The following is a 25589-nucleotide window of genomic DNA, read 5'->3' as shown; positions in this document are numbered from 1 at the left end:
TTGACAACCGCAGCAGGCGCAACAACGTACGCCTCGTGGGCCTTCCGGAACAAAAAGAGGGCCCAGACATCGTGGAATACCTAACCGACTGGCTGAGAACAATAGTGGCGCCAGAGGGGCTTTCACCATTCTTCATGATTGAAAGAGCGCACCGAGTTCCGGCCAGGCCTCCTGCTCCGGGACTACCTCCCCGCCCAGTGGTAGTGAAACTGCTGCACTACAAGGACAGAGACTGGCTACTGCAGAGAGCGAGGGAGGTGGGTCCCTTCCAGGTGGACAATAGCAGGGTGACGCTATTCCCGGATTACACCTTCGAGACTCAGAAACAACGTGCCTCTTTCTTATCCATCAAAAGAGTACTGAGGTCAGAGGGCCTAAAGTACTCGCTCCTCTTCCCAGCCAGGCTGCGGGTAGTAGTGGATGAGAAGTCACTATTTTTCCCTACTTCGGCGGAGGCGTCGGCTTGGTGGGACACTTATAAAGCTGGCACGGACGGTGCGAAGATGAGGGCGGAGGAGGCACGACACCAACTACCGGTGAGGAGATCGGAGGGTCCGGAGACGTCAGCAAAAAACCGGTAAACCGACTTTCTCCCAGACAGCAGATGAGCGGAAGGCCGCTCTACAGGCGGTGGTGGACTTATCATCCACAGCTTTGACTCACCCGGGGCATGCCTCGGCTTCGGAGGATCAAGCAACGGGCTCCGAAACTGAACTGTCGGAACTTGGCAGCACGAAGGGCCCGGAGGTTACGCCACAAACATCGGGGGAGATCATTGAAGTCTGAGAGCGGACCGTTGCCTCTATACTGACTTTCGGCTCCTGAACCTTGCCGGTGCAGACACAGGAACGGGCGACATCTTTAATGAGATATCGTGAGTTACGAAACGCATTGCGGGGCGGGGGGATGGGACTGTGATTCAGACCTTTAAGCTAGCTCACGCTCCTTAGGGCCCTTAAGGCCTCCGTAGTGCAGACTGCGGATTAGGTGGATTGTAGAACGCGGTTGCTCACACACGGTTTGGATGGGAGCGGCTTTTGAGAAGTTAGGTCCTGTTCTGGGGGTGGGGGGGCTGAGGAAGTTGGGGGGGATCCAAGGCACAGTTGTGGGTGGGGGGAAGGGGATTGTTATTCGGGGGAAGGGGAAATGTTCCACCACGAGCGCCTGGAGCCGCTCCAAAGACACGATATATCGAACACTTTGGGATAATGGCTAATGCAGGAACATTAAAATGTGTGACTTGGAATGTGAGGGGGCTCCACACCATGACGCGGCGACATAAGGTTCATGCATACCTGGTTCGTAGAGGAGTCCACATCGCGCTGCTACAGGAAACACATTTGACGAAGAAAGAGGGGATAGCGCTGCAGCGTAGGTGGAGGGGTCACCTGTTTAATACAACATACTCGGCCTTTGCCAGGGGAGTCCTAGTTTGGATCAGAGCGGGTGTACCTTTTCAAGCGATCAGACAGATAGTAGACCCGGAGGGGAGATTTGTGGCGGTGGAGGGGAAGCTCAGGGGCCGACACATAGTGCTTTGCAGCGTATACGCACCCAATGTGGATCAGGCAGCATACTTTGCGAAACTATCGGGGGTATTGGCCAGTTACCTTGCAGGTCCTATCTTGATGGGAGGAGACTTTAATTCGGTGGCGGATATAACCCTAGACAGATCACACCCACCACTGCGCGCTTCCCCGGTGCGCAGACTAGCGAAGTGCAGATCAGACTGGCAAGAGCAGTGGGAGCTTGCCGACGCTTGGCGCACGCAACACTTAAATGACCGGGATTACTCATTCCACTCTGCCCTCCATGACCTCCACGTCCGAATTGATGCCTTTCTGTGCTCTCCGCTAGTGCTCCCGGTGGCGGCCCGCACCCAATACCTAGCGCGCACGCTATCGGACCATAACCCCCTGTTGTTGTCACTTAATTGGATGACCGAAATCTCCCGGGTCCCGACGTGGCAGCTGAGGCCGGACACGCTGGACGACCCGCCATTCCGCGAGGCGCTAGGGGAGAGAATTGGCAAATACTTCCTAGAAAACGAAGGCTCCGCTAACTCCAGGGCGACGGAGTGGGACGCCTTCAAGGTAGTGGTGAGGGGTCATTGCATAGGTAAGTACGCTGGGGCCCGTAAAACCTTGCTAGATGACCTTGATAGAGCGGAACGCGCTCTACGCGAGGCTGAGCTGGCACGCCCTAATCGACCCGAGCTACAGGAGGACCTCTGCAAGGCGCAGGAAGCGCTGGCGGTTGAAATGGAGCGACTCCGTAGCTATGATTATAGGGCCTACCTAACGAAAACGCATGCTGAGGGGGATAAAGCTGAAACATTGCTGGCTTGGCTAGCCGACCCCACCAGGCGCAGTCACCCGATCCTGGCCATCTCCGGAGGAGAGGGCCGCATGTATACCACACAACCAGAGATCCTTGAGAGCTTCAGGTCCTACTACAAAACACTATACAAAAGTGCGCTGGGCGACCGCGGAGAGGACATAGAAGCGTTCTTGGATAGCCTGACTCTACCGCACCTGGACCAGGCGCAAGCAAACGCATTGGGTGGCCCGATAGATCTGGCCGAAATCAGGGGAGCGGTGAAACACATGGCCCGCAATAAGACCCCAGGTCTAGACGGCCTGCCTATAGAGTTCTATGGGCGATACATAGAGCAACTAGCCCCGCGGCTTCAAACGGTCTACAACGAAGCCAAGGACAAGGGGCGGCTACCGCACTCTATGCGCGAAGCCCTGATGATCCCTCTATTGAAACCAAGGGAGAGCACCAGCACGGCATCATACCGACCGCTGTCGATGCTTACAACGGACTATAAAATCCTAAGCACCGTGCTGGCGACCAGGCTGCTACAACATATGCAGAACCTGGTCCACAGGGACCAATCTGGGTTCATACCCACGCGTAATACCACCCACAACATCCGCAGGCTTACCCGCTTGATGAGCGACCCGTTGCCGGAGGCTAGAGTACCCCTAGTGCTAGCGGTTGACATAGAAAAGGCCTTTGATAGCCTAGAGTGGGAGTACTTGTACAGGGTGATGCGGCGCTTTGGTCTTGGAGAGGGCTACATTGGATGGACGAGAGTGCATTATGCGGCGGCGAAGGCGAGAGTGAGAGTGGGCACTCTAATATCGAACCAATACGATGTGTGCCGCGGTACTAGACAGGGGTGCGCGCTATCCCCGTTGTTGTTCGCCCTAGCAGTGGAACTGCTCGCGACGATGGCCAGGACAGGCGGATACTACAGAGGACTGGAGCGCAATGGTGTTCGCAACTTTATCTCGCTGTACGCGGATGATCTCCTCCTCTTCTTGGAGGATGCCGACGGGGCTGTGGAGGGAGCGGAGAGACTACTGGCGCGCTTCGGCGAGCTCTTCGGCCTGAGGGTCAACTGGGCCAAGACCTGCCTGTTTCCCCTTCGGAAGGGAGAATTACAGCCCTCTACCCGCCCACTGCTTAGATGGGAACCTACCTGCTTAGAATATCTGGGAGTCCACGTGTACCATGACGCCGTGGACATTCTGGAGGGCAATGTGGGCCGTTGCCTCCGCGCCCTGAAAGGTAATATGTCCTTCTGGACTACTCTCCTGCTCTCGGTGGCGGGCCGCATTTCTCTTTTAAAGATGATAGCCTTACCCAGATTGCTATATTATTTCCGGACACTACCTATATGGGTACCGGGTGCGATATTTAGACAATTGAAGTCGATGGTGATTTCCTTTCTGTGGGGCACGGGCAGGCGCAGATAGCGCTAGCCACGCTTACCCGCCCAAAAGACGAAGGAGGCCTGGCGGTCCCCGACTTTGAAATTTACTACCTGGCGGCCCAGCTACAGACCTTTACACAAGAAATTGCGAGAGTGTACCGTGGTCCGGATCAGGAGAGAGACAGTGGCACCCCCAGGCATGTGCTTGCTTATATCGCCCTGAGGCAACGATTAACAATCAGAGACTTGTCCTTAGAGGAGGGAACTCTCCGGCTTTGTTGGAACCGATTGCACAGACGGGCGGGAGTTCAACATCCCTACGCCCCCGAGATCCCACTGGGCATGCTGACAGCACTCCCACATGGTGGAGATTGGTTGCACCTGCAGCACTGGGAGGAGGCGGAACTGCAGATGGTAGGGGATTTATACGATGATGGGGCACTGGCCCCATAGCAAACGTTGCAGGAGCGCTACGACTTGCCGCGAGGGGACTACTTGCTGCACGCGGAAGTAGTACGCGCCATTCAAGCGCACTGGGGCGAGGGGTTGGTGGAACCACCAACGTCGCTGGCATGCCAATATACTATGATGTCTGCGGGCACCTACAAGGCGGTCACATGCCTTTATTCTAGGATATTAAATGCAGCCTTGCAGCCTCTGACTGGGCTGAAAGCCAAATGGGAACTAGACCTGCAAAAGGAGATCCCGGACACCACGTGGGCACAGCTAGTACAGCGAGCTAGAAAGAGTATGAGAAACGCACGATTTCAGCTGATCCACTTCTATATTCTCCACAGGGCCTACCTTACCCCACGTAAAATAAGAGAGTACTTCGGAGCGGAGGAGGCGGCCTGCCCGCGCTGTAATAGTATAGGAGCGGACCTGATCCACATGCTCAGGGACTGCCCTCACCTACAAACTTACTGGGAGGAGATTGGTGACACCCTGAATGAGGTGGCAGGTAGGGACCTCCGCTTCGATACAGCAGTCAGCATATTGCACTGGTTCGCACATACGCCCAAGAATAAGATATCGAGCAAATTCATTGACATGGGCCTCTCTTAGCCAAAAGGGAAGTGACCAAGGGGTGGAAATCGAAGGCGGGCCCCACATATCAGAGGTGGTTGAATGAGTTTATGAAATGGGCGGCGAGCGAGAGCACGATCAGGTACCAACTAGCACGTCGGAAGGATGACGAGAGGGCTCAGGAAGCGGCAATGGAGTGGGAGATCTTAGTGCAAGCTCTGCAAGATAGCTCAGTTGATGAAGAGGAAGGGGAGGAGGGGGCGCCAGATGGCGCGGCCGGCCCAACTACAGCGATAGCGCCCTCAACAGGCACACACATCTAAATAACCGATTGCACCTCCTGCTGGTCATTGAGTAACCAAAGGTAGACTGGACAGGCGCGAGTGGGGACATTTGGGGGGGAGGGATTGTGGTAGTTGGGGGTGCTTAGATAAGGCGATGCACAAGTGACGACCCTAACGCGAGACATCGGGGGGGGGGGGGTTAATAACTCAAATGCAGACAGCGGACCTCTTCATACGTCGCACACAGCAAATGTTGAATGAACCGTTTTTCCCGATTATGCGTATTGCCGCCCGGCCTCCGGGATGTGGGCTGAATGGCTGTGTTCGAAAAATGGATGTACACACAAGGGGATGGGGGTCCCACACTGATGACATGATACCTGATTAAGTTGTAATGCCTTTGGTTCTGCAATAAAAAAGGTTTGACAAAAAAAAATAAACATGCACCAGAGTGGTCTAAATCTAAAGCCAAGAACTCCAACAAATGCAAAATCTTTACCAACCACTGAATGGCAAACATTCTCATTAATCTTCAACATTTGCGTGGACAATTTTATAAGCCCCTCAGCTCAAACCTTTCTACACACATGGCAAACATCACTGCAGGGCTCACTAGGAGTAAGCACCTTACACATGACGGATCCCATTCTAGGTCTGGTGACAGTATTCTCACTAAGGGCCACATCTACCAAGACCTGGCCTCAAAATACTGGTCACAATCTGCAATCAGTATGGTAATTTGTGAACCAATGTATGTACCAATAGGTCACTTCTCAAACTACTGATTCCTAGTTGTTCGCAATTCAACCTTGTGAGAAAGTGCCCTCTTTCTGCATGTTTGCCCCCACTTTCTGCTGAATTGCGGATGTACTTTGACTGAGTGTGGCCTGGGCTCCTGCTAATCAGGTACCCAGGGCCTATGTTCTATCCCTAATACTGCATTGAAACCTAAACCTAATTGGCATCCCTGGCCAAAGGTCAGCCCCTGGTAAATGGTACCACAGGTACCCAGGGCACTGTGACCAGAGAAGGCCTCTAAGGGCTGCAGCACTTATTGTGCCACCCTTAGAGGCCCTGTACCATTACATTCACACACTGCCTTTGCAGGCTGCGTGTTTTGGTGCAGAACTACGTGAAAAGTCGACATCACACACATTTCTGTGTGCCATGCCTACAACCCACTGCCCTGGCATAGATCAGTCACCCCTTAAGCTGGGTGCACTATACCAGTGATGAGGGTACAGGTGCATGAGCCTTGTACCCCTACAGTGTCTAAGTCTATTCTAAAACATTGTAAGTGCAGTGCTGCCATTAAGAGTATATGGTGCTGGGAGTTTGTCATTTGAACTCCACAGCACCATAATGGCAACACTGAAAACTGAAGTTTGGTACAGTATGGGATTTAATGAAAAATGCACACAGAGGGCATCTTAGAGATGCTCCCTAAAACTAACCTACTACTAGTGTCCAGGCTGAGTGGCTGCTTTCAGTGGCCACCAGTAGACATGTTTCTGGACCCCTGGTTCGAGGGCCTGCTGCTCTCTGGGGCCTGAAACAATGCACATCCTGGGAGGAGGTGCCAAGCCTCCTCCCCCAGGATGGGCAGGATTCACGAAGGGGAAGCGTCAAAGGCTTGCCGCCTTTGTGAGCTTCCCCAGGCCACTTGCTGCTTTCAGCAACTGGCCCCCGCTGGTTCTGATCCCCAGTTTGGGCGAGAGAACCAGCGGGAAAAACAAGTGAGGAAGAGAGGTGTTCCCACCTCTGCCAACTCCACCCCTCAGTCCCCACCATCTTGCAGATGGGGGGACTCAGCCAACCAGGGATAGACTCATGCCCCCCTCCCACTGGAGGGTGGCTGTTAGACCTGTCAGCCCTAGGGTGGTCTTCCCTAGTTTTTTTTCGCTTTTGCCTCATTTTTCCCACCTACTTTTTGTTGGCCTTATGACTCTGGGCACCGTCCCATTGCTAATCAATGCCAGAGTGCAGGTGCTCTCTTCCCCTACCATGGCTGCCACTGACCCCTGCTACTGCAGCGTGGTCTATTCAGGCGCACTCTAGTAGCCAGGAGCTGGCTGGAACCCTTAAACAATGAAGCAATACCAGCCTGCCCATAGCTAGAATGAGGGAAGCTCCTGGAACCTTCCAGAATAGGGGAGGTGACACCAACTGCCACTGCCAACTGACTGTATACAAGGAAAGGGAGGGAAACTTTCCAGTCAGAGGAGAGCAGAGTAGTTGGGGCATCACTGACCTGGGGGACCCACGCAGGAGATTTAGGCGGTAGGGCCTAGTCAGGAACCTATACCACTGGGGGTGACAGGGTTTAGGCACTGCCCACCAAGCTGAGTGAGGAACACTGAACTAGCCCACTGATCTGGCCCGGCGGAAGGGGAACCCAGGGACCACCTGAAGTGACCTGCTGAGGAAACTCGACAAGCCTTCAACTCAACCTCCCCCTCTTCAAGTAACTTCAACCTAAGGGCGCCAGAACCAACAAGCACCAAGAAGAAGCTCCCCTGCGCTAATCAGGACTTCTGGGGATCAGCCAGGTAATGTGCTGTGCCAATTCTGCCCCTCTGTCTGCCCTGTGGCCCCAGCGCTGTCCTGCCTCATCCCCTCGCCTGAAACTGAACTGTGCCGCTCCTCAGCACTCCCCTGCTGTGCCCTGAGAAGCGCTGTAGCTGCAGGACTGTTGCCGCCTGAAGCGCTGTCATTTCCACTGCCCCAGCGCTATCTCTACCAAGCGCTGCATTCCGCCCTGAGCGCTGTGACCCGGGAAGCGCTGTAAGCTACCCAGAACTGCCCTTGAGCGCTGTGACCGGAGAAGCGCTGTAGGCGGGCAAGAACTGCTGATGCGCGCTGTGCCCCACGAAGCGCTGAATTGAGCTCCACTCACCCCAGGGAGGCCTGGCTGGGAAGCGCTGCCATCGGAGCACTGTGATTTGCCCCCGCCGCCGTGTGGTTGTGGGCCGCGCCCGGCCAGAGTGTCTGCAGTCCCTGCAGCGGCCCCCGGAGCCTTGGGGAGGCCGCCGCGATCACCTGCTGGGCTGAGCCCTGCCTGGAGGCCCCATTGCCCTTCGCGCCAATTCCTGTCAGGCCGCACTAGGCCGTGAAGCCTGAGGCCGGGATCTCACGTCAAGTAACGGGGGCGTGTCACGAACTCCGCCCCCGCCGCGTACCAATTGGTCCGCACCGCCAAGCCCCCGGAAAGCGAGCCTTGGATTGGCTCGGAGGCCCGGAACCCATTCCGTCCAGGCCCGTGACGGGCCCAAGCAGCTTCACCTCCCCGGACCGCACCGCAAGTTCTCCCGAGGAGCCAGAGAGACCCCACCTGCCGGCACAGGCCCCGTAGGGCCAGAAACTGATTGGGAGGCCGCGCGAGGCCTACCAGGAGGGCCCACTCTTCCCTAAGGCCAACTGGGTCCGACACAAGGGCCAGAGTGGCCGAAGAAACCAGGTAACCCCCAGGGAGGAGGGCGGAAGGCCACAGGAGGCCCGGAGTTCGCCCCTCCCCTGGGGAACATTGTTGTTAGGTCCCGTTGGACCTAGTTGTACGCAGGAGACCTCTGAGTTGGGCCAGAACACTGTTGAGGCCCCATGGTGATAACTATTCCTGCCTAATGAAGTGCTTTCCGAGTTCTCTGTAAATGAAGTTTCATATCTGTGCTTTCATTAGGTGGTGTCGCTTATGCCCAAATGTAACTGATGTTCTTGCCTTATGAAATATTAATTGCCTACTAGAGCATAGAATTGCATGAAGTCATCTTAGGAAATGGTTTGTTCCTGCCTGATGAAAGGGTCAATAACGCTAAAGGAAATGTTTCAATTTGCTCAAGCAATTGGTTGTTCCTCTTTAATGAAATGTCTCAATCCGGTCTAATGCAGTATTTATTGAAATGCCTACGGTTATCTAATATTTAATATTTATTCATTTTGGTATTTATTACTGAGTGAAATAGCCCATGTGTTTTAAGAGAAGCTAATAAGTTATACTCCTGTGAATTTTTAATCACCCTGATGCACATCTTATATAAATAACTTATTAATTTGAATCCAGCATACTGGTGTTGTTTCAGTTATTGCGTGTGCATTTATTGTCTCAGTGGATGTGTGTGCTGTGTAGTCACTTAACACCTGAGCTTTCGGGTGCCTACCTGCTCGTGCTAGGCTACCCCCGGGGAACTGGTGACCCCAGTTCCTACATTTGGTGCCGAGCGGTGGGATACAGGACCTGTGACTATCCAGCACCCTCCAGTGGGACTGAGGGTGCTGCAATTAGAATGGACACCTAACGTGCATACAAGCTTGCTCAATTGACCCCAACACTGTCTAGCCTGTAGAGTGTGTAGAGACCTGTGTTGACCCAGTATTGTACCCACGTCCTAGCATCTTTCCTTGATTTTATCTGGGTCCCCACCTGGCAAAATGGAGTTCCAGCTAGCCGATCTGGAGGAGTACACAGTGGTGCAGCTTAGGGAATTTGGTCAGGGGATGGGGGTGCCGGTTGGGCAGAGAGCCGCAAAGGATGAACTCTGTACCGCCTTGAGGGCATGGGTAAGGGCCCACCCAGAGGAGAGAGGGGATGGGGAACAGCAGGGACAGGTCACACCAGGGGAGGCGGGCACTTCAGAAGACCCAGGCCTGCTCAACATTGATATGTCTGACAATGTGTTGCCGGGAAGACGTTCCGAGGCTGGGAGCTGTGTATCTAGGGGGAGTGCGTCGTCACAGGAGTATGAGGACAGGAGGGAGGAGAAGCGATTGAAGTGGGAGCTTGCCAAGCTAGAGAGGGAGAGAGAAAGGGAAAATAAGAAGCTTGCTTTGGAGAGAGAAAGATTAGCTATGGAGGAAAGGAAGTTGGCGCACGAGCTCCAGCTTAAAGAAATGGAGCTGCGAGCTTTGCAGTTGGGTACGCCAGGACGTCCTAATGGTGGCAGCGTACAAGGGGCTCAACAGGAGCCCAGATTTTGGTTACCCAAAGAGGTGATAGCGAGCTACACCCATTGGGATGACATTGCTAGGTGGTTGGAGGCATATGAAGTGGCTTTGACCGCCCATGGGGTGCCCGAGAAACATTGGGGAGGTGGCCTGTATCGTTATATACCTCCAAACGTCAGGGACACCCTCCTGTACTTGGATAAAGCAGACCAGTTCAGGTATTTCCCCATGAAGGAGGCGCTCATTAAAAAGTTTGGCCTTAACCCTGAAACGTGGCAGCCATAAGTTGTCCACGCAGAATTGGGTGGATTTCTTTGATTACGCCCGTAAGGCTCTGGATGGTTGGGTGCGTGGCAGCGAGGTGCATGATTATGAGGGCCTGTACAATCTTTTTTTGAGAGAGCACCTCTTGGATAAATGTTTTGTCGAGCTGCGCCAACATCTGGTGGACCCCAAGCTGGCTGATCCCCATGAACTTGCGGAGGAGGCGGATACCTGGGTTAGCACCTGGGAGTCACACAAGGGCCCCGGGGGAGATGGCCCGAAAGGCAGACTGGGCGTCCCCCAGAAGAAAGAGGGGGGAGATAAAAAGAAGGAGTTCTCACGAGGCCCACAAACTAGACAGTTTGGGAGAGGAGTAGGTATCCCACCTCAGTCCAGTTCCCCGAAGCCCACTTACCCTGACAAGAGTCAGCAGCCAAAAGTTGTCCGGTGCTAGGAGTGCGAAGAGGTCGGACACTACAAGGGAGATGCCCAGTGTCGCAAACGACCCCCAGCCCCCACAGGTGGCAAGAGTCCCGGGGTGGCTAGTGTAGCGCTTGGGATGGAGCTGCCCCTAGATAGGGGAGGGGAGTGGACAGGCCTGACCCTGGTTTCACTTGGGGATAGAGAGATGGTCCCAGTGACGCCCTTACCATCGAATACTGATAAGTACCAGCAGAGGGTGAAGGTCAATGGGGAGGAGGTGGACGCTCTGAGGGACACAGGTGCCAGCATGACCACCGTAGTGAGGCAGCTGGTGTCCCCTGAGCAAGTAGTACCTGATGTATTCCATCCAGCCGTGTTGGCTGACGGCAGTCTGAGCTACTATCCCGTGGCTCAGGTTCCCTTTGAGTGGGGAGGAGTTGAAGGCCCGTTGAGAGTTGCGATAAGCCCTGCCTTGCCTGTGGACTGTCTGCTAGGAAACAACCTGGAACATACCGCCTGTAAGGAAGTGGAGTTTAAGGCCCACACTGAGATGCTGGGGTTACCAGGGTGGACTTGCGTGGTCACACGGTCCATGGCTGCCCGGCAAGAAACTCAACCCGGGTTGGAGCCTGAGACAACGGCCCAACCCAATGCTGGTCCTGAGAATGTGGTGGAAGATACACCCCGTGTGATGGATGGGGAGCCCGCGGAGGTACCCCCGGAGTCGGTGGAGGTTGTTCCCGTGGGGGACTTGCGGACCCTTGCCGAGTGGCATGTGGAAGGAGGGCCTACCCGGGAGGAATTCCATAGGGCGCAAAAGGAGTGCCCCACGCTTGAAGGCATGCGGCGACAGGCCGAAGCCCAAGCGATTCATCAGGAGACCGGCAGTTTTCACGTGTACTGGGAGGATGACCTCCTTTACAGTGAGCCTAAGGTAACGGGGCATGGATCCTCGAGGGCCTTAGTGGTCCCCCAATGCTACCGGGCCTTCTTATTGGAACTAGCGCATGAGATACCCTTGGCTGGACACCTGGGCCAGGATAAGAACCTTTGCGAGGCTAGTCCCACATTTTTATTGGCCCAGGATGAGAGTTGACTCACACCTACTGCAAGACCTGCAAGACTTGCCAGGCAAGTGGCAAGACGGGACCAAAGTGAAGGCCCCTTTGGAACCGCTCCCGGTGGTCGGGACCCCTTTTGAGCGGGTCGGAATCGACATAGTTTGGCCATTGGACCCTCCGACCTCTGCGGGACACTGGTTCATCTTGGTGTTAGTGGACCACGCCACTCGGTACCCAGAGGCTATTCCTCTGAGGACCGTCACTGCACCTGTGGTGCTGCGGGCCCTAATGGGGATATTTACCAGAGTTGGATTCCCCAAGGTCGTGGTGTCGGACAGGGGCACAAACTTCATGTCGGCCTACATGCAGGCCATGTGGAAGGAGTGCGGAGTGACCTATCGGTTCTCCACTCCTTACCACCCCCAGACTAACAGGCTCGTAGAGCGCTTCAATAAGACCTTGAAGGGGATGATCCGGCACCTGCCAGAGAACTTGAGGCGGAAATGGAACATCCTCCTCCCTTGCCTTCTGTTTTCGTACCGCGAGGTGCCACAGAAGGGAGTCGGGTTCAGCCCCTTCGAACTGCTCTATGGCCATCCCGTTAAAGGGCCCCTCACCCTTGTCAAGGAGGGGTGGGAGAAGACTTCGAAGAAGCTTCCCCGTGATGTCGTCAGCTACATGCTGGCGTTCCGCAGCCGAATGGCCAAGCTGTGGAAGGAAGCCTCAGACAACTTGGAGGCTAGCCAGGCCGTCATGAAGGAGTGGTATGACTGCAACGCTCGGACGGTGGAGTTGGACGCTGGACAGAAGGTGTGTGTCATGGAGCCTGGGGAGCTTAATGCCCTCCAGGACCGGTGGACTGGTCCATATGAGATTGTGGAGCGTCAAGGCCAGACCACCTACGTTGTGGATTTGAAGACCCCCCGTCAGCCCCATCGGGTGTTCCACGTCAACCGCCTGAAGCCTCACCATGAGCGTTCTGAGCTTCCTCTCCTCATGGTGACGGATGGGAACGAGGAGGAGGAGAGTGAGCCTCTTCCTGACCTTCTAGCGGCCCAGGAGAAGGATGGTTCAGTGGAGGGAGTTGTCCTCTCCACATCCTTGACCCCAGAGCAACAGAGGGACTGCCACCAGGTATTGGCGCAGCACGCCTCATTGTTCTCCCTCACGCCTGGAATTACACATCTGTGTACCCATGATGTGGACACAGTGGACAGTCTGCCTGTAAAAACCAAGTCTTACCGGCTGTCCGAGAAAGTGAAGAACAGCATCCAGGGTGAGGTGGCCAAAATGCTGGAGCTGGGAGCGATCGAACCTTCCAGCACCCCGTGGGCTAGTCCGGTTGTGCTGGTGCCGAAAGCGGCGCCCACGGGCACCACACCAGAACTTCGGTTCTGTGTGGACTATGGGGGATTGAACTCTGTCACCAAGACAGACGCTCACCCGATCCCACGGGTGGATGAGCTGATCGACCGGCTGGGAGCAGCCCGGTACCTCAGCACCATTGATCTAACATCAGGGTACTGGCAGATTGCCATGGCCGATGGAGCGAAGGAGAAGACAGCGTTCTCCACCCCCGAGGGCCACTTCCAATTCAGAGTGATGCCCTTCGGACTCAAGAATGCTCCGGCCACCTTCCACCGGTTGGTGAACCAGGTGTGTCTGGCCTGGAGTCCTTCTCAGCGGCGTACCTGGATGACATAGCTGTCTTCAGTAGCACCTGGGAGGACCATCTACAGCATCTCCAGGAGGTGCTGCAGGCTTTGCAACGTGCTGGCCTGACCATCAAGGCTAGCAAGTGCCATATTGGACAGGGATCTGTCGTTTACCTAGGACACCTGGTGGGCGGGGGTAAGGTGCAACCCCTTGAGGCCAAAATTGAGACCATCATGGCCTGGGAGCCCCCCAAGACCCAAACTGAGGTTCGAGCCTTCCTCTGCCTCGCTGGATACTACCGCAGGTTCGTCAAGGGTTATGGCACCATCGCAGCCCCCTTGACCGAGTTGACGTCCAAAAAGCAGCCACGCAAGGTGATCTGGACGGCTACTTTCCAAGAGGCATTTGAAACACTGAAGCGCGCGATGTGCACCGCTCCGGTGCTGGCCACTCCTGACTTCCAGAAAGAATTCATTGTGCAGACAGATGCCTCAGAGCACGGTGTAGGCGCGGTGCTTTCGCAACTCAACAACGACGGCCAAGACCAACCAGTGGCCTTTATCTCCAGAAGACTCCTCCCTCGGGAACGGCGATGGAGTACCATCGAGCGAGAAGCCTTCGCTGTGGTCTGGGCCTTGAAGAAGTTGAGGCCATACCTCTTTGGCTCTCACTTCCCGATTCAAACCGACCACCGACCCCTTCGCTGGCTCATGCAAATGAGAGGCGAAAATCCCAAGTTACTAAGGTGGTCCATTACCCTACAGGGGATGAACTTTAGGGTGGAACATCGGCCCGGAGTTGACCACGCCAATCAGACCCTCCAGGATATCGCGATTTGCCACGAAATCGGCACTCTTGTAAACATGCCGCGATTTTTTACAAAAGTTGCCGCGAAATCGGCACTTTTCTAAAAATGGCGGGATTTTTACTAAAGTGCCCGCGAAATCTAGACATCCATACCCCTTTCAAGGGGGCGGGGCGGGTCTGCGGAGGGTTGGGGGCGGGGTGTGTGTAAAGAGCCATCTGGTCGATCTCACGCCTCTGGAGGCAGTGGCGTTGTATAATCAGAGGTCCGGGCGCAACCTCGCACAGGTAATTTGAGAGGGATTGCCATCTCCCTGGTAAGTCTGATGCACAAGGGCTCTATCTGCTGTAGCAATAGCGATGTGCATAATTGTATTGCTGTATCTTCATTGGTTGTCAAGCTAAACCTTGTACGTGTGGCCAAGGGGGGGATGGGCGTTGTGTATCAGGCAAGCACGGACGCTAAACGTGATAAGTGTAACTGATTAAGCTGCGCTCATTTCACCCAGGCCTCCATTTATAAACACACACATTATACAGGCACCTATGCAATTTATACTGAATGTCAACCCATTAACCAGGGATTTTATTAATCATTTAAACAGCCCCATTTTCGGCATGGGTTATTTGGTTTAGCGGTCACTCGGGGCTCCACATTAAGTGAAATCAGTCTTCAGTTTTTCCCTTGACGGATTTTACAACTCCTATGCCTCTGCAATTTGAAATTGAACAAAGGTCGCGATCTATATTAACAGGTTTGATAAACAGCTCACCACTTATAATTGTGATCCCTGCACAAAGAGGCGTTTGACTAGAGGACTCAAATTAACGGGTTAGTTGTCATAAGGCCCATGTTCCGCAAGCCCATCTATGTTATAGGATGCAATATATAAAGGAGGGGTTTCTCCTGAAATAAAACTATGCGATTAATACGCTGACCGAGGCAGCAGCCCTGACCCGCTCTTATTCGCTCATATATTGTTTTAATCTGCTGGGAGTTTAACTAGAGAAGAAAACACGACCCACATAGCAGAATTAATGTCACCAGCAGGTCAGGCTGCGCTGTCCTTTGAATATTGGTGTATTACTCCACAGGGTGACCACAACAACAGGCCAGAGTGACCTTTGGCACATGGACAGAAAGAAACAAGCCCTGCAGCCTCCAACCCTGGCTTTCCTATTCATTTTGAACAAACGCTTTTACAAACCAGGAGTCAGCAATATACATAGGATCAAAGGTTACAAATATATTTTTTTTATTTATTCTTAAAACTGAAGTGCTACATAAATAATGCAACCGTGCCACCGAGGAAAGCACCGTTTAAATACTAATAGAATATAGTGCTATTACTAGCTAAGATTTAGCAATACATGTATAGGATTATAGGTCAAAATAAAACACCAGGGACCAACACACACAGACCACAAACACACACAGACCACAGACACACCAGGGACCAACACACGCAGACCACAACAACACCACAAGGAACCAACACACACAGACCACAGACACACCAGGGACCAACACACGCAGACCACAAACACACCAGGGACCAACACACACAGACCACAAACACACACAGACCACAAACACACCAGGGACCAACACACGCAGACCACAAACACACCAGGAACCAACACACACAGACCACAAACACAGAAAACTAAGATATCTGTGTTTGTTATAGTAAAAACCGCCAAATAAAATGCCGCTAATTTGCCGCTAAATTTCCATATTTGTGCCGCTAAATTTCCATTTTTGTGCCGCTAAATTTGCTAATTCATGCCGCTATATCCTGGGGGGTCTGGCCAATGCTGACGGTCTCTCCCGGTGTTTCCGCCTTAGTGACGAGAACTCCCTAGAGGTTGGGTAGCTCTCCCCTCTTTCGGCTGGGGGGGACGCATGTTAGACCTGTCAGCTGGGGTGGTCTTCCCTAGTTTTTTTTCGCTTTTGCCTCATTTTTCCCACCTACTTTTTGTTGGCCGTAGGAATCTGGGCACCCTCCTATTACTAATCAATGCCAGGGTGCAGGTGCTCTCTTCCCCTAACATGGCTGCCACTGACCCCTACTACTGCAGCGTGGTCTTTTCAGGCGCACTAGTAGCCAGGAGCTGGCTGGAACCCTTAAACAATGAAGCAATACCAGCCTGCCCATAGCTAGAATGAGGGAAGTTCCTGGAACCTTCAAGAATAGGGGAGGTGACACCAACTGCCACTGCCAACTGATGCTATATAAGGAAAGGGAGGAAAACTTTCCAGTCAGAGGAGAGCAGAGTAGTTGGGGCATCACTGACCTGGGGGACCCACGCAGGAGACTTAGGTGGTAGGGCCTAGTCAGGAACCTATACCACTGGGGGTGACAGGGTTTAGGCGCTGCCCACCAAGCTGAGTGAGGAACACTGAACTAGCCCACTGATCTGGCCCAGCGGAAGGGGAACCCAGGGACCACCTGAAGTGACCTGCTGAGGAAAGTCGACAAGCCTTCAACTCAACCCCCCCCTCTTCAAGTGACTTCAACCTAAGGGCGCCAGAACCAACAAGCGCCAAGAAGAAGCTCCCCTGCGCTAATCAGGACTTCTGGGGATCAGCCAGGTAATGTGCTGTGCCAATTCTGCCCCTCTGTCTGCCCTGTGGCCCCAGCGCTGTCCTGCCTCATCCCCTCGGCTAAAACTGAACTGTGCCGCTCCTCAGCGCTCCCCTGCTGTGCCCTGAGAAGCGCTGTAGTTGCTAGACTGTTGCCGCCTGAAGCGCTGTAATTTCCCCTGCCCCAGCGCTATCTCCACCAAGCGCTGCATTCCGCCCTAAGCGCGGTGACCCGGGAAGCGCTGTAAGCTGCCCAGAACTGCCCTTGAGCGCTGTGACCTGAGAAGCGCTGTAGGCGGGCAAGAACTGCTGATGCGCGCTGTGCCCCATGAAGCGCTGAATTGAGCTCCACTCACCTCAGGGAGGCCTGGCCGGGAAGTGCTGCCATCGGAGCACTGTGAATTGCCCCCGCCGCCGTGTGGTTGTGGGCCGCGCCCGGCCCGAGTGTCTGCAGGCCCTGAAACGGCCCTGCGGCGGCCCCTGGAGCCTTGGGGAGGCCGCCGCGATCACCTGTTGGGCTGCGCCCTGCCTGGAGGCCCCATTGCCCTTCGCGCCAATTCCTGTCAGGCCGCACTAGGCCGTGAAGCCTGAGGCCGGGATCTCACGTCAAGTAACGGGGGCGCGTCACGAACTCCGCCCCTGCCACGTACCAATTGGTCCGCACCGCCAAGCCCCCGGAAAGCGAGCCGTGGATTGGCTCGAAGGCCCGGCACCCATTCCGTCCAGGCCCATGACGGGCCCAGGCAGCTTCACTTCGCTGGGGGGGGGGGGGGGGGGAGACGAATTGTACCACCTACAGACACGTTGATAACAGACATGGCCTATTGTACGTAAGCAGTGAAGGTTGTGTATAAAACCATGGCATGACCAGGAAAATTGGAGTTGTGAGTAGGCTGGAGAGCATACTATGGACTCGACTTGGAGATTAGAGTGTTCTAGGAGTCATCCCTATTGTGAAACGACATACATGCTGGGGGACCGAACCATGAAAACACAGATCCAATTGTCATCTCCTCTCTGATGAGTTGATTCTCTTAGCGGTATCAAAAGACCTTGTTTAAAATGTATTAGTGTCTTTTGATAGCCCTAACCCCACTTCAGGAAAGTACTGGGAAATATGCTGCATATGTGCACAGTTGAAGGTGGAATGTTTGTTGTTATAAGAATAAAAACGCATGAAAAAAATGTGAATGACGCAATAATCCAAAAGGAAGAAGGCTGGCTGAAAGCCCCAATAAATACATAATACACATTTTTTTTTGTAAAATCAAAATGTCTTGGCTAATGCCAGATCTAAAAGCGTGCTCATTTGGATGTTGGAACGTGCACACTTGAGTTGGTCCTCGTGAGCCCCCTAATTCGGCAGTCTGTGCAAGGATTGGATGGCAGTGTCCATAATATGTAGCATAAAACCTTTGATTTGCTGTTCATGGATACTTTGAATTTGCTTGGAGACATGTATCCAAACAATAGCATGATGGAATCTCTGGGGTTGGGGAAAGTATGACAAGACAATTCACGAAAGGAAAGGAGGCAAAGTTCAGAGAGGAAGGCATTGGGAGAAGACCCAAAGATGGTTTGTGAGAGAAATTATGGTTGTGGATGTTGAAAGAAATATTAAATGGTGACAGAATAAACTAGAGAACTAAAGGAAGGATGTAGAGGAAGGGTGAATTAAGAGAAGACGGTTGTATGACGACAATAAGGGACAAATTAAAAGAATGAAGGGCAGATTAAAAAACGAATTACCAAAGTAATTGCAAATTGATGTGTAGAAGGCACAATTTAGCCCCATTGTTTTTAGAATTACCTGTAGAAGAAACCCAATGAGCACTAAGCTCGATCACTTTGTGCTGTTCCGGGAATACATTTTAGTTAGGGGTATTTTATTTTTTTCTGGATACTTCCTTGCATGAGTTTCATTCACAACACAACACTTTTTTCTTCAATCACAACATTACAGAGGTCTAACAGAAAAACACTGCATGAGCTACTCTGTAAAACAAAATAAGCTCACAAATTTTTTCCACTCCCATAGCAGCTTTCAGAAAACAGACCACATTAAAAACAATTTCTTCGGAAAGCATTTGTAGGTACAAACAGGTTGGCCGTACTTGAGCGATAGTACCTGCTTTTTACAATTAAAAAGTATGGCTCAGTGGATGGGGCAGATTTCACTAGGAGGTGGGCATGCACACAGGGTGTCAGTATGGGAGCCTTTTCCCTAGAAATACATCTAAGCTGAAAGACTAAACTTAACAGTAGCTTTGCCCATGTAAGTTCCTCCTTCTTCCTGCTCACAAAGGAGCGCCAAGACAGTGAGGAGTCAAAAACACAAATCCAAAAAAGAAAAAAAAAAACTCTTGTCTTGGGAAGAACACTGGACCCAAGGGTAAACCTACATGTCTTAGTCATGCGAGGACCAACCATCATCACAAAGGATTTTTTTTCCGTTAAGTGATTTGAATATTGGCTTTTGTGGTTGTAGTTTATACTTCTTGGTATGTTGCTTTGGACTAGGAGGAACTACAGTAGAAATAGCATCTATTTAGGGAGAGTTTTCTCTCAGTTCATTGGTACCGTTTTGCACTTTTAACGGACTGAATTAAAATCAGTATCCCATGCTAGTGCTATAAAAAAGTTTTATTTATCTACTGGGGGCGAATTTTTTTTTAGCTCTCCTGAAGTTTATCGAACCAAGATTACCCCATCCTAAGATATGGTTTAGAACATATTTCTATAAATCGTTAAGAGTTTTTTAAATCTCAAGGAGGGAAAACTCTTGCGTATGCTTACGACTACAGGCCATGTCACTCCCGTTCAGGCACTCCGATTGGAATTAGGGATAGTGAGTGCATACGCGAGAGCTATGGCAAACCTTGTCAGATGGGCTTACAACATAATACATGCACCTGATGGTACATTAAGACCAATTATACGTCAGGAAACGTTTAAGACTGATCCAAGAGTATATACTTTTAAACTAAATTTAGAGATCGCTTTGGAGCACTTTCAATGCTCCAAGAACCTTTTACAAAGTTAGTCCCTGGAACTCTTGAAGCTCTTTTTGAACAAATCTACTCCGAGGCTGAGCTATGAAATGGATAAACTTTATTATGAACAGTTCTCGCATTACAAGCTCGCGTTAGCTATGGTGGAGTATAAAGAGCTCACAAAATATATGAGTCTTACACTGGACCATAAGGTTAGGCGTTGCATCCCGATGCTAAGACTGAAGACATTACCATTAAAATATATTACAAACAAGCATAGGCAATAGGTCTCGCCTTTGGGACCTTGTAAGTGTTTAGCCGGAGCTATTGGCTTTGCCAATGTCTTTAAGCCATGGTGTAGAGCAGTGTATCGTATCGTTCATCCAGATTTGAAGGCATGGTACCTTAACTGTCAAGTCGATCCATGTCACACAACACTTCTTCAATGAACTATGGCTCAACCAACATTTAACAAATTATGATTTTTATACCATATGCAACAATATTAAAAGCAATACCACAAGTCCCAGAATGCAATGTATTGTTAAAAGGCCAGCACTGTCAGAACGTGTTGCATATAGCATGGACTCTTGTCAGTTAAAAATGGACGTCTCTGGTTGGAGATGAAGCAAAATGTTTGGCATCTACATGTAATGTCTTGCCTGCCAAGGGACCTACGAGTATGAGAGAAGCAGCTCTGATGCAGGCTGAGGCTCGAGCACAGTTGAGAGATGCAGAGCAGCTGCTTGTTCGGAGGTGAAGGGGGCTTATTAAGGAGGTAGGTGAACTCACTCACCAACTGCAGTATCCACATTATTGTAGAATGCTCGGTACCACTCAGATGCACCAGTTATCTGCTGGCTTCAGCCTCAGCTCGTGGTACCAGTGGCACGCACAGCATACTGGGGAGAAGCTAAGCAGCCATCCAAGTGACAGGGAATTGCTGCCATGCAGCCAAACACAAAACTTGTCAAAGTCACATACTCGCATTGTTTCGAAGTGGGACATTTATCAGAAGGTAATTGCGTGAGGTTAGGAAGTGTAAAAAAAAAAAAAGTTAAAAAAAAGTACAATTAAGCATATTTAGTAGCAGGCCACTACAGTAGGTGTGACCCGAATGGGGCTCGATTCTAAGATCTCAACACTGGTGTTTATTTGTATTCCAAAATGTTTCTTTGATTGCGCTGTGATGAATGCTCTGGCTGATCCTACCATGTCCGGGAGTAAACTTATCCCCATGTACCAACGATGAAATGGAAGTGCGCAAATAAAACAAAACAGCCACAGCATACTGGGGGTGGAGGGGAGGGTTAAAAAAAAAAAAATACAGGGACGGGCGGAAGCAGCAGAAGAAACAGACACAAGGTTGTGTGGAGACCCCGGGGCAGTTCCGTGTGGATGAGTAGGAGCCTGCGCTTTTTTATTGGATGTTTAATGCACTTTGGGTTGATAGAGCTGTGATCCCGAGTCCAATAGGGGCAGGATCAGTGATTGTCAGGAGGAGAGGGGGGGGTGCATTTCAGTCAGGTAGCCGACTTCTTGGAGGCGGCGCTCGTGGGAAGCCGACACTTCGCCTTGTGGTGAAAGCTTTCAAATGGACTTCTTGCAAGAGGAGGCCACATTTGAACAACAAAAATTCAAGTGAAAATCTCGGTAAACTTTAAGCATTTTCAAGAGGAAAGTCTCATCAGTTTCAACAAATACTTTTATTTAAGGCTGTTTCACAGCAACCTTTACACTGACGGCGCCTAAAATACCATGAGAGCAGCTGTCTCATTCGAACCGATTTCTAAGAATAAGCATCAAAGTTAGAAGAAACACGCGGCCGCAGAAGTGAACTTGACCGCCATCTGCTTCCAAATAACACGACCGCGAGACAGGCAAATGTAAACAAGTGCAGGCGAGATAATTGGAAACAGATGGCGTCGCTGCTCGCTCCCGCAAGGTGGATGTCGCACATGCATGAGTGCTCATTGGAAACAGTGTAGTACATGCACACGTTTTCAAAAAAGTACAGACCTATTCCAAGAGGTCATCTCCAAAGCAGCGCTTGCGCGCTAAGCTAGGATCGACCTAAGAAGTGGGGCGGAAACTTTAACAAAACCGTCCAATGTGATTTGTGTAATGGAGGAATCCAAAATTTGGTACATGTCCTATTTGTCTGTCCAAATAGTAGCCTGGTTGATGCACGCTCTTGATTTTTAAAACAGATTTGTACAAAATATATTTTTAGAACTATGGATCTGACGGAGATTATAAGAACCCCCCCCCCATGATGAATTAGTATGTTACATAGTTTTTTAATTTTTTTTGAAAGTGGCATTCCCACTATTTTAGAGGTCTATAAGATAACAATCTTTTTTGCTAATATAGAATTTCATGATATATTCTAATACTATGGGCCTGGAAATCTGTATATATTACTTTAACATATTGTGGATCTCGGATGAGGTCTATATCAATCAATAAATTTCAAAATGTTGCTTTGATGGTTTTCATTGAAATAACCGAATAAGGCTTACTTTGAATAGAACAGGTTATGCGTGCATGCCAGAAACAGACCTTAATTGTTTTTCCATCAGATCTGGACTATTGTTTCAAGTTTCGGGCCAAAACACCACAAGTTAAAACGTGCTGTTTGGGACCAATTAAACAAGATTAGTTCTACCACATAATTTCTCTTTGCTGCCAGTTTCTTGAGGAGGGATCATGTTTACACAAATAATGTGCAAGGACTTACAGACCAGGCTAGCCGCCCCGACTCTACCCACGTGCTGCTTCGCATCTCCTACTTCCCAAAAGATGGGCTGCCCAAGCAATCCACCTGCTCCTGTCGCCAGCAGAGGTTACGTGCACGGATAGACAAGATGACAGCGGTTGGGTGCGCACATGGACCAAGGTATACTGAGACGGTTGGAGCATTCCTAATATACCATTCCTATGTGACTCTTAGAGTATATCCATTTGTATCTCTTCCTTGAGTGACTTTACTACTTGTACATTTGCAATTTTTCTTTCTGTTTGTATCTCTTCCTTGTGTGACTTTACATCTTGTACATTTGTAATTTTTTCTGTTTGTATCTTTTATCTAACGCATGTAATCCTAAGTCCTTATGTTTTGCAACTGGTTCTAATGTAAAGCGCTCTGACACCTTAGGGTAAAGTTCGCGCTATATAAAATTGCATTAAATAAAATAAATAAAGCAGCGGCTAAAAGTACATGTTGGCAGACGCCAGATGCAGTGAGTGGATGATGGACGTGCAGCGGAGATGGATGAACCGAGCGGTACAAAACAGTAATAGCTGATCAGCGAGGTGGCCTGTGTACAGGTGGAAGCAGAGGCGGCTGGCAGCTGCGAGGATGGACAGCCAGGTGTGCAGGTGGCCCACTGGCGGGCGGATGGGAAGGAGGGCGGGGGATGCTGGGCACCTTGCAGGGTTTCCCGGCTGCTCCTACCTGTTGGAGCGGGACACGGCCTTCTCGCCGTCCGCCGGCTCCTGGCCCGCCGCCGGTTCCTCACTGCCCAGGTGCCTCTTCCTGTGCCCAGGCCGCAGGAGCATCGCTTCCTCTCCATTCCCCGCCATCTTCCTGACCGCTCACGCTACGTGCTGTCACAATCGGCGCGCAAGGGCAGGCTGGGATATGTAGTTCCTCTGGATTACCTACACGCCGTCCAGGCAGCAGTTCCCGCTTTAACTAGAACTACAGCCCCCAGCATTCAGAGCGCAAACGGCACGCAGAGGACAGATTCAAGAGACAGGCGATAGCATCACAATAATGGCGGCCATCTTGAACTAGGGCAGGAGTTTGGAGTGACAGAGGAGCAGACACCCAATTATTACTAAGTGTTAACCCTGACTGTGCTCTCCACCCCAGACCCTGATTCTGTGGGAATCGTTTGTGAAACGTGAACCAAATTATTATGGACAAAACACAAATATGTTTAGGACCGTTCTGGAACACTGTAACCCAACTCACCAAGTATTATAACCATCCTCTGTGTATTCCGAAATCAGCCACAGGATCAGTCTCCTACTCAGGAGAACCATCTACCATAACTACGTAATGAGTGCAAGAATGTGCTAGTGTGAAGAAAGTGTAAAGCAAAATGCAGATGTGGCAATTTAGCTAGCTAAAGGGACCTACATAGCTGCCAAGGTTTCAGATTGCTATGTGTGACATTTTCAAAATTTCAGGATAATTATGAGTGACATTTCAACAACTATGAGTGACACTTTCTTACGAACAAAAAAATCAAGCAATGATCAAACGTATAAATATCAGAAAATAGACCTATTTGAGCAATGAGAAACTCCAAGAAGATCTTAAAACTGCTAGAAACGCCGGCGTGGGTAACTCATAATTATAATGAGATTATCAAAATGTCACACATAAGCTTGGCTGCTATGAAAGAGGGCGGGCATCACTTTACATAGCATTGAAGACCGTGCCCATTCTCCTGTTCTTGACACCGAGTCTTCTTTATTTACATATTCCATAAAAGTGATAGGAAGTATGTGTTTTTTTGTATTGCTATTTAATTGCTTCTCTTATACAATGCTGATCATATAATAAACTTGTAAATTTTGGATGGCACAATGTATTGGCGAATAAGGATAAAAAGGCGGAAAAAATGTCAAAATAAAAGATAAGGAGCATGGTGAAACAAAGAGAATAAAACAAATCACTGAATAACACAAATCACATTTACCAGGTGGTGTTTGTTGTACATGACAGGTCACTTGGTGTGGGGTGAACAACAGAGTTAGTAAGGATGCCACTGCAGGGGCAACCTTATTCATAAGCCAATGCTGTAAGCAGGATTAATGTAAGGCTTGTGAAGTAACTACTAAAACCAGCCTCAGACATTGCCACTAGAAAACAATAATAAAAAGCGGACATCTAGAAAGCAGGACTCACATCTTGGCTCTGCTAAGAATTACCAGCAAAAGAGCAACAAGGACTCGTGTTTAGACGACAGAATCACAGGACTATACAACAGGATGTGAGAGGCCTCAACACAGAGCTCAGCTGCCCCGGGACTAGACCATAAATTAATTAGTCAGCTGACTTTAGGACTCTGGCCGCCTCAGTCAGTAGTGGCGTGGAAGCATGATTTCTGGGCAAGCCTCAGGAGAGGCTGAGAGACACACGCAGCGATCAGAGCACGGCAGGCAGTATTACTTTAAAATGTCACACCAGTAAAGTAAGTGAGCAGCCACAGTGTGATGGTCCGGCACACCGAAGCTACACAGCAAGTGTGCGTCACAGATGAAAAACGTTTTAAACACTACTTTACAGTTAAGGTATTTGGGTGCAGTGTGTTTATTTTCTAAGCCGCCATGTTGAATAGCTGTGGTGGTTGACCAAAGCCAGAGCTTGGGTCAACAACTACCGCTGTGAATGTGGCAGCAAATGAACCACACCTGCTCCCTCTCCCATCTAGAGAGCCCGGTGATGCTAATTAGTTTCAAGAAGTGGAAGAATGCAACGAAAAACGGGGATCTTTGAGGCTAACTGATAGACGTGTAACTGTGATTAAATATGGTCAAAGCCTATTAGTTAAACCCAGCAACGTTTTTTTTTAACTGCTCTCTGTGAGACAATACTAACAACGTGCAACAGCTCCCAACGCCGTAACTTACAAATATAAAAAGCAACAATTCTTTCTACACCTGCAAAAAAACACAGAATAAGTACCATGCTTGGTCCTCCTAATGCAGTTTGCAAAAAAAGTACCAGACCGTTCCCTTACAAGCTGTCAGAACAAGTCAACCTTATTTGAACGTAATACAGCTACCGAGCGAAAAAACGGAACATTCCTCCTT

At 50.8% G+C, this 25589-nt stretch overlaps 1 protein-coding gene across 3 annotated transcripts in view; it reads right to left on the bottom strand.

Moving 5' to 3' along the window:
• LOC144763981 (uridine-cytidine kinase-like 1) overlaps positions 1-23388 on the bottom strand; it is a 197164-nt gene extending 173776 nt beyond the window's left edge. For 2 of the 3 annotated variants that reach the window (XM_078650092.1, XM_078650091.1), the window contains exon 1: positions 23218-23381. In XM_078650092.1, coding sequence (XP_078506218.1) covers positions 23218-23345 — 128 coding nt within the window. In that variant the 5' untranslated portion in view covers positions 23346-23381. Of the gene's footprint in view, positions 1-23217 lie in introns of all 3 variants that reach the window. The other variant, XM_078650093.1, reaches the window with a different exon arrangement.
• Positions 23389-25589: the final 2201 nt, after the last annotated feature.

Source organism: Lissotriton helveticus, chromosome 6, assembly GCF_964261635.1.
Source record: "Lissotriton helveticus chromosome 6, aLisHel1.1, whole genome shotgun sequence".
NCBI lineage: Eukaryota > Metazoa > Chordata > Amphibia > Caudata > Salamandridae > Lissotriton > Lissotriton helveticus.
The sequence above is the reverse complement of the archived record's forward strand: the minus strand, read 5'-3'. Positions and strand labels throughout refer to the sequence as shown.